Below are 9137 nucleotides of genomic sequence, written 5' to 3' on the forward strand. Positions count from 1 at the left end.
CATGCTTGTAATCCCAGTATTGGGGAGCTTGAGACAGGAGGATTGCAGGTTTGTTGCCAGCCTCAGCTACATAGTGAGGCCCTCTGCAACTTGGTGAGACCGATCTACCTACCTACATACCTACCTTCCTTCCTCCCTCCCTTTCTCTCTTTCTTTCTTTCTTTCTTTCTTTTTCTTTCTTTCTTTCTTCTTTTTATCTTTTTGGTACTGGGGATGGAACCCAGAGGCATTCTACCTCTGAGCTACACCCCATCCCTATTTTTTTTTCTTTTTTTGCGGATCTGGGGATGGAACATGGGGATTCAACCTTCGAGCTATACCCCCTGCACTATTTTTTATTCTTTATTATTGTTTTTGGGTCTGGGGATGGAAACCAGAGGCATTTGACCTCTGAGCTACACCCCCTGCCCCATTTTTTTTATTTTTTATTTTTTTGGTGGTACTGGGGGTGGAACCCAGAGGCTTTCTACCTCCAGGCTATACCCCCCAGACCTTTTTTATGTTTTATTTGGAAACAGGGTCTCACTAAGTTGCTGAAAGCCTCACTAAGTAGCCGAGGCTGGCTTCGAACCTGTGCGATCCTCCTGTCTCAGCCTCCCAAGCGCAGGGATTACAAGCGTGCGCCACCACGCCCGGCCTTATTCTTTATTCTGAAACAGGATCTCACTGAGTTGTGGAGGGTCTCACTAAGTAGCTGAGGCTGTCCGCGAACCGCGATCCTCAGGTCTCAGCCTCCCAAATGCTGGGATTACAAGTGTGCGCCATCATGTCCAGTTTCCTAGCCCTATTTTTAACTCTTTATTTTGAAACAAGGTCTCACTGAGTTGTAAAAGGCCTCACTAATTACCTGAGGCTGGCGGAGAACCGCGATCCTACTGTCTCAACCTCCCCAATGCTGGGATTACAAGCGTGCAATAAAAAATAGGAGCCGGGAGTCGGGCGTGGTGGGGCATGCTTGTAATTCCAGCATTCGGGAGGCTGGGTCTGGAGGATCACGGTTCGCAGACAGCCTCAGCTACTTAGGCCTTCTGCAACTCAGTGAGACCCGGTTTCAAAATCAAGAATAAAAAATAGGTCAGGGGTGTAGCTCGGAGGTCGAATGCCCCTGGGTTCCATCCCCAGACCAGAAAAAAAAAAAAAAAAAAAAAAAAAATGGAGCCAGGGAGGCCGGGTGTGGTGGCGCACGCTTGTAATCCCTGCGCTTGGGAGGCTGAGACAGGAGAATCGCACAGGTTCGAAGCCAGCCTCAGCTGCTTAGTGAGGCTCTCAGCAACTTAGTGAGACCCTGTTTCCCCCCCAAAAAAAAAAAAAAAAATATATATATATATATATATAGAGAGAGAGAGAGAGAGAGAGTGTGTGTGTGTATGTGTGTGTGTGTGTGTGTGTGTGTGTGTGTGTCTGGGAGTATAGCCCGGAGGTAGAAAGCCTCTGGGTTCCACCCCCAGTACCACCAAAAAAAAAAAAAAAAAAAAAAGAGCCGGGGATAGGGCTAGGGGTGTAGATCAGAGGTAGAATGCCCCTGGGTTCACTCCTCAGTACCAAAAATAAATAGATAGGGCTGGGGGTGTAGTTCAGATTTATATTGCTCTGGGGTTCAAGCATCACACACACACACCCCAAAGAAACTCATTTGGGCGTGAAAACGGCCACACCGGGGCCATTTTGGGTCCCCATGACGTCACCGCTAAGGAACTAGACGTCTTCCTCGGGAAGCCACCTGGCCGAGCGCCACAGCCAAGGCCGCCTCCTTCCCCGCAAAGCTGGGTGAACCTGCGCACGCTGGGGCCCGGCGAGCGCTCGTGCGCATGCCCATTGGGGCCGCGGTGCGCGCGCACCTCTCGCGCCTGGTTGTCAGCGCGCGCGCCGCCTGCCCCGGAAATACTTGGCTCTTGGCGCGGCTGGGCGCTAAGATGGCGGCGGCGTGAGTTGCATGTTGTGTGTGGATTCCGGGGCCACCGCGTCGCTCGGGCCCCGCCATGGCCGTCACTATCACGCTCAAAACGCTGCAGCAGCAGACGTTCAAGATCCGCATGGAACCTGACGAGACGGTGCGGGCCGGGCCGGAGCCCGGGGGCGGGAGTGGCGGGTGCCCGGTGGTCGGGTGGGGGCGGGGAGGCCGAGATCCCCGGGAGGGGCGGGGAGGACGGCGTGGGCCGGGCCCTGGCCACACCCCGGCCTGCCGGACCCCCAGCGGGTCTTCGGCCCGGCCTCTGGCAGCTCGGACGCCTCCCCCAGGCCAGTCTCAGGGCTAGGCCCCACCCCCGGGGCGCCCGCCAGGCCCCCGCTCCGATGTCAGCGTCCTCGCCGGGCGCAGGAGCCAGAGTGTCGGATTCCCGGCGGGGCCGCGCTGTGCACGGGGCTTTGCGTTCCCAGCTTTGCAGATGATGTCTCCTCGGGTCATCGATGACCGAATACGGCAGTGATGACCCAGAGTTGCCTAGCGGTGACGACAGCGATGATGACAATAATAAATGGTCTCTTGTCTGAATAGTTTTGGTGGTCCGTGTTTGTTGGCCGTTTATTATTTTTTAAACATATCAAGTGTCTGCCTGTGTACTTGGCACTTTTTGCACCATCACCGTTGGAGACAGACATTGAAGCCCACTCTTTTTTGACGGTGCTGGGAATGCAACCCAGGGCCTTGCCGCACACTACAGAATCTCTCTACCATCGAGCTACACCACCCCTTGTCCATCTTTTCCCCACTCGCCTCCCTCTCCTTGGTACTGGGGATTAAACCCAGGGACATTCAACCTCCTGCCTACACCCCTAGCCCGCTTCTCAATTTTGTTTCGAAACCGAGTGTCTCTAAGTTGCCGAGGGTCTTGCTAAGTTTTGGAGTCTGGTCCTGCGGTCTTCCTGGCTCATCCTCCCAAAAACTGGGATTACAGTCATCCACCACCATGCCTGCCCCTTGTCCAGTTTTTGTAGTAAAAGAAACAGACTCAGATTATTTGGTTAGGTCAACTGTTTAACTTTGGGCACATTAATTTTTCTGGGCTTCAGTTTTCTCACCTGTAAAGAGGCAAATCTTATTTGTTTCGTACAGTCATTATGAGGTTTAGAAAGTATGGTACATACACAAGAAGCATTAGCAACTTAAGCTGTCCCCAGAAGACAGTGACTGCTGACCATTGCCCAAGAGCAGTAGTGTGGAATGGCAGACTCTCCTTACCTCTATTCTGTTCTCAGCCCATTTTATACTATTTGAAATAGGTTCTTCATATATTAATGTTCTCTCCATCAGATTTTGGACTTACATTTAGTTCCCTGCTGTGGCCTCTGTTTAATACAGCCTCCACACCTAAAAGAATAGCACCTCACATATACTAGGTGACCAATCAATAACCACTGATTGGCTGGGTAATTAAAAGCATTCAAATCTAGCACGCTTGAGTAAAGAAACTTAGTCTCTCTGCCTTTACGACCTGGGGCATTTTCTCCCTCAGCTACAGGGAATAGAAAATCCCTGGGTTTGCAGTGACTGTCTGTATCGTTCCTTTAGGTGAAGGTGCTGAAGGAGAAGATAGAGGCAGAGAAGGGACGTGATGCTTTCCCTGTGGCTGGACAGAAGCTCATCTATGCTGGCAAGATCTTGAGTGATGATGTCCCCATCAGGGACTATCGCATTGATGAGAAGAACTTTGTGGTTGTCATGGTGACCAAGGTGGGTGAATTTTCTGGGGACCTGGCAAAGAGCCTGAGTGCCCAGGAGAGATTAGCCATGAGTGGGTGGGGCAGTGTGGGGTGGGCTGTTGGGGCCTGATAGAGGAATGCTGATGCCTGTGCACTTTTCTTGCTGTCACAGACCAAAGCTGGCCAGGGCACCTCAGCACCGCCAGAGGTCTCGCCTACTGCTGCCCCGGAGTCCTCTACACCTTTCTCACCAGCCCCTGCCTCAGGCATGTCCCACCCTCCACCCACCACCAGAGAGGACAAGAGCCCATCGGAGGAGTCAGCCCCTGAAACGTCCCCAGAGTCCATCTCAGGGTAAGGCAAGGGGAAGCAACTCCACCATGGGCCCTGACCTCTGGGCACCTCTCAGCACCCATGCAGTGTGCTCCCGCGCTCCTGGGGGGAGGGCAGGCCACCAGAAGCCAGGGTCCGATTTCTCTCTCTTGAATTTGCAGCTCTGTTCCCTCTTCAGGTAGCAGCGGGCGAGAGGAAGACGCGGCCTCCACGCTAGGTGGGTGGGTGGTCCCCAGGGCAGAGGTGACTGGGTGTCCCACCCATCAGCTGATCCTTCTGATCCTTGTCTGGATGCGGGCGGGCCTGGGAGCTGCTCTTCCTCCTCCTTGGTGACCCAGTCCTGCCGCTCCCTCCACAGTCACTGGTTCTGAGTATGAGACGATGCTGACGGAGATCATGTCCATGGGCTACGAGCGGGAGCGGGTCGTGGCTGCCTTGAGAGCCAGCTACAACAACCCTCACCGAGCCGTGGAATATCTGCTCACGGTGAGGTGGGGCCGCCACCTCCTAGGGAGGCTTCAAGGGGTCAGAGAGCAGCAGCCTCTGGGCAGAAGTTGCAGCCACTGAAGGCTCTCCCCCAGAGGCTGAACAGGAGTGGTGGTGGGCCCAGGGAGGGCAGAGCCAAGGCCTTGCCATTCTTCTGGTGGGGCTGGGCGTGCAGAAGGGAGGAGCAATAGGTCTCTGCATGGGAACTAAACAGGATCCCTAACAGGGAATTCCGGGGAGCCCCGAGCCTGAACATGGTTCTGTCCAGGAAAGCCAGGTGTCCGAGCAGCCAGCCACAGAAGCAGGTGAGCAGATTGGGAGGTGGGGTGTCTGCTACCCAGGCACCTGGGAGCCCCATGTGGTGTCTTGACTGCATCCCTTCCTGCTGCCAGCAGGAGAGAACCCCCTGGAGTTCCTGCGCGACCAGCCCCAGTTCCAGAACATGCGGCAAGTGATTCAGCAGAACCCAGCACTGCTGCCCGCCTTGCTCCAGCAACTGGGCCAGGAGAACCCTCAGCTTTTGCAGGTGCGGCTTCGGGGGAATAAGGGGACCATGCAAGATATCATTTCCCCTTTCCTGAGAGTCCCACAACTCGTGGCATATTTTCTTTCTTTCTATTTCTCTTTCCGGTATTGGGGATGGAGCCCAGGGGCTTTCTACCTCCAAGCGACATCCTCAGCCTTATTTTTTATTTTGAAACAGGGTTCTCACTGAGTTGTAGAGGGCCTCACTAAGTAGCTGAGGCTGTCCGTGAACCCAAATCCTCCTGTCTCAGCCTCCCAAATGCTGGGATTACAAATGTGTGCCACCACACCCAACTCCGTGGTATATATATATATTTTTTTTTTTTCTTTTGGTGGTACTGGGGGATGGAACCCAGAGGCTTTCTACCTCCGGGCTATACTCCCAGACCTTTTTTTATATTTTATTTGGAAACAGGGTCTCACTAAGTTGCTGAGAGCCTCACTAAGTAGCTGAGGTTGGCTTCGAACTTGCGCGATCCTCCTGTCTCAGCCTCCCAAGCGCGGGGATTACAAGCGTGCGCCACCACGCCCGGCTCCGTGGTATATTTTTAAACTTTTTGCTGATATTGGGGATTGAACCCAGGACTTTCTGTTTCTGAGGTACACTCCCATCCCTGCTTGCTTTTTTTTTTTTTCTTTTTTTTTTTTTTTTCAGTACAGGGCATGGAACCCAGGGGCATTCTACCTCTGAGCTACACCAATATAAATAATAATAAATATATTATTTTATAATAATAAAATAATAATTATATTACATATATAATAAAAATATGTATTTTTTTTGCAGTACTGGGGATGGAATCCAGGGGCATTGTACCTCCAAGCTACACCCTTCAGCCCTATTTTTTAGTTTTTAGTTTTTTTTTTTTTAACAGTCTCACTGAGTTGCGAAGTGCTTCACCCCTTGAACCGCGATCCTCCGGTCTCAGCCTCCTAAATGCTGGGATTACAAGCGTGCACCACCATGCCCGGCTTTTTTCTTTATTTTGAAACAGGGTCTCTTGAGTTGCAAAGGGCCTAAGTAGCTGAAGCTGTCCTCGAACTACAATCCTCCTGTCTCAACCTCCCAAATGCTGGGATTATAAGCATGTGCCATAACACTTGGCTGTTTCTTATTTTGAAACAGGGTCTCACTAAGTTGCAGAGAGGGCCTTGCTAAGTTGCCAAGTTTTTTTTTTTGGTGGTACTGGGGTTCCTGGAAGCCCTTCTACCTCCGGGCTACAGTCCCAGCCCTATTTTATACTTTTTTATTTGGAAACAGGGTCTCTTAAGCCAGCGCGGCTGGCTTCGAACTTGCGTGATCCTCCTGTCTCTGCCTCCCAAGCGCGGGGATTACAAGCGTGCACCACCACGCCCAGCAGTTGCTAAGTTTTTGAGACTGACCACAAACCTGTGATCCTCTTGTCTCAGCCTCCCAAATACTGGGATTATAGGTATGCACCACCTGGCTCGATTGGCACAACCTATGGTATACAGGAGTCACTCTACCTAGAAAGAAGGATTAAAGACAGGCCCCAAACCCTGCTCACATGATTTGTTGGCCTGTGCAGTTTCCTGTAACCCTCCCATCATTCTGTAAGGTGAGGATGCTGTGGACACTGCACACTAAAGACACAACACACTCGAGAAGCTTGCCCTGCTCCTGGTATGTGTGCGTCTCGTCCTGGGCTCTGCTCAGGCCTAGTGGAGTGCAGCAGGTCCCTCCAGGGCTTCTGTGAGGCACCCGCCTCTCCTGCTCCTCTGTGCCTGTTCCTGCTGCACTTCTTCACCTCCTCTGCTGACCCTTCTGCTCTTTGCCTGTGCTTAGTCCTCCCGTTTACTGTCCTGGGCCTTCAGTGTGTGTGGTGACCCCTGACCCTGTGTAGCCAGCCAGATCTCTGAACTCCACTCTCTCTCATGGCTGACCCACATCTCTTATGAAAGTACTTTCTAGACTTTTAGACCTTAGAACAGACCTTACCTGCTTGGGCCGCCTTAGGTCCCTGCTGGGCGCCAGCTCTGCTCTTTCACTCAGCCCAGCCCCTGCCTCTATAGCTGCCACCTCTTCCACCAGGGACCCTGTCAGCCTCCCTTCTGGCCTCTGATTTCACACAGTTCTCTTGATCCACTGTTTGACAGCTGCTTAGTTCCTGGAAAAGCACTTTTTTGGGGGGGGGGATGGAACCCAGAGGCATTCTACCTCCGAGCTACACCCCCAGCACAATTTTTCATTCTTTATTTTGAAACAGGGTCTTACTAAATAGCTGAGGTTGGCCATGAACCTGGGATTCTCCCATCTCAGCCTCCCAAATGCTGGGATTACAAGCCTGTGCCACCACGCCTGGCTGCCCTTTTTAATTGTAAATGTACTGAGCGCATGGCGATGCACACTTGTAGTCCCAGCATTTGGGAGGCTGAAACAGGAAGATTGCAATTTGGACAGCTTCAGCTACTTAGTGAGGCCCTTTGCAATTTAGACACTGTTTCAGAATAAAAAATAAGGCCGGCGTGGTGGCGCAGGCTTGTAATCCCCGCGCTTGGGAGGCGGAGACAGGAGGATCGTGCAGGTTCGAGGCCAGCTGTGCTGACTTAAGAGACCCTGTTTCCAAATTAAAAAAAGTATAAAAAATGAGTCTGGGAGTGTAGCCCAGAGGTAGAAGGGCTTACAGGAACCCCAGTACCACCAAAAAATAAAAAAGAAAGAAAGAAAGATAGATAGATAGATAGGACTGGGAAAAGCCGGGTATGGTAGCGCACGCTTGTAATCCCAGCATTTGGGAGGCTGAGACCGGATGGATGATCGCGGTTCGTGGACGGCCTCAGCTACTTAGACCCTCCACAACTCAGTGAGACCTGGTTTCAAAATAAAGAATAAAAAATTGGGCAGGGGATGTGGCTCAGAGGTCAAATGCCCCTGGGTTCCATCCCCAGACCCGCAAAAAAAAAAAAAAAACTATATATATATATATATATATATATATATTAATATGGCTGGGGATGTAGCTCAGAGGTAGAATGCCCCTGGGTTCCATCCCTAGTACTGCAAAAAAAAAAAAAAAAAAAAAGTAAGTGTTATGTCTTCCCTGTTTGTTACCATCAAAGCTTACCGTTACAGTGGAAAAGTGCCTGGTCCCAACTGGCCTCCCTCTTTGTTCTCATCTGCCTCCTCCCTCTTCCTGTCCTTGTGTTCTTGTCAGTGTAGCTTGTGATTCTGAAGTTTTCCAAATGCGTTACCCCAGGGCCTTGGTGCTTGCTTATCCTGCCACAGACCACAGGCCCCTACCACCTGGCCCTCAATGGCTTTCCTGGCCCCACATCTGCGGTTGTCTGGTTTATTTACTTGCCTGCAGCCCCTCTTCCCACCAGGATAGGGCTTCTCTCCCCCACATTGCTGTTTGGCCAGTGCCTCTCAGTGTTTGCTGAGTGAGTGAAAAAGCAAAAGCTGTTAAGGCCGGGGGCCATGGATCATTATCCCTCTTCTTCCTCTTCACAGCAAATCAGCCGGCACCAGGAGCAGTTTATCCAGATGTTGAACGAGCCCCCTGGGGAGCTGGCGGACATCTCAGATGTGGAGGGGGAGGTGGGCGCCATTGGTGAGGAGGCCCCACAGATGAACTACATCCAGGTGACACCGCAGGAGAAGGAAGCTATAGAGAGGGTACGTAGCTGGGCCGGGGGCCGGGGGCCGGGGTGACCTGCTGGCAGCAGCTCCCTTGCCTGCTCACCCCCATCAATCTCCCCACAGTTGAAGGCCCTGGGCTTCCCGGAGAGCCTGGTGATCCAGGCCTACTTCGCGTGCGAAAAGAATGAGAACTTGGCTGCCAACTTCCTCCTGAGCCAGAACTTTGAGGACGAGTGATGCTGGGAGGCCAGGCTGCCCACCACCCCATCCCAACCCCATTCCGCAAAAGTTTTATAAAAGAAAAAAGTATATATATTCATGTTTATTTAAGAAGTGGAAAAAAATCAAAAACCTTTAAAAAAAAAAAATCTAAACAGCCTAGCTTCCCACTCTTCTAAAGTGGCCCCCGTTCCCATCTCTGAGAAGACCCAGGCCAGACAGCTGTCCCCATCCTCCTTCCTAGCCCAGCCTGCTCAAAGTTGCTGGCAGGACAAGGAGGCGACAGATGGGCCCCTCTTGGCCTCTGTCCCAGCTCCCTGCAGCCAGATGGAGA

At 52.1% G+C, this 9137-nt stretch overlaps 1 protein-coding gene across 3 annotated transcripts; it reads left to right on the plus strand.

Annotated features, from left to right (window-relative positions):
* Positions 1-1933: 1933 nt before the first annotated feature.
* On the plus strand, positions 1934-8821 carry RAD23A (RAD23 homolog A, nucleotide excision repair protein; the record flags this gene model as incomplete). 3 transcript variants are annotated; one of them, XM_080715073.1, is made up of 9 exons in its annotated part: positions 1934-2051; positions 3509-3670; positions 3812-3993; positions 4134-4189; positions 4331-4458; positions 4685-4763; positions 4851-4984; positions 8456-8620; positions 8708-8821. In XM_080715073.1, the coding sequence occupies 9 exons, from the start codon at positions 1980-1982 to the stop codon at positions 8819-8821; spliced, it is 1092 nt and encodes a 363-aa protein (XP_080571199.1). The 3 variants fall into 3 exon arrangements, with proteins under 3 accessions (XP_080571199.1, XP_080571200.1, XP_080571201.1); XM_080715074.1 differs by having other exon boundaries at positions 1980-2051; positions 4854-4984; XM_080715075.1 differs by lacking the exon at positions 8456-8620 and having other exon boundaries at positions 1980-2051.
* Positions 8822-9137: the final 316 nt, after the last annotated feature.

This window comes from Muscardinus avellanarius (assembly GCF_963383645.1).
Source record: "Muscardinus avellanarius genome assembly, chromosome: 18".
Classification (NCBI taxonomy): Eukaryota; Metazoa; Chordata; class Mammalia; order Rodentia; family Gliridae; genus Muscardinus; species Muscardinus avellanarius.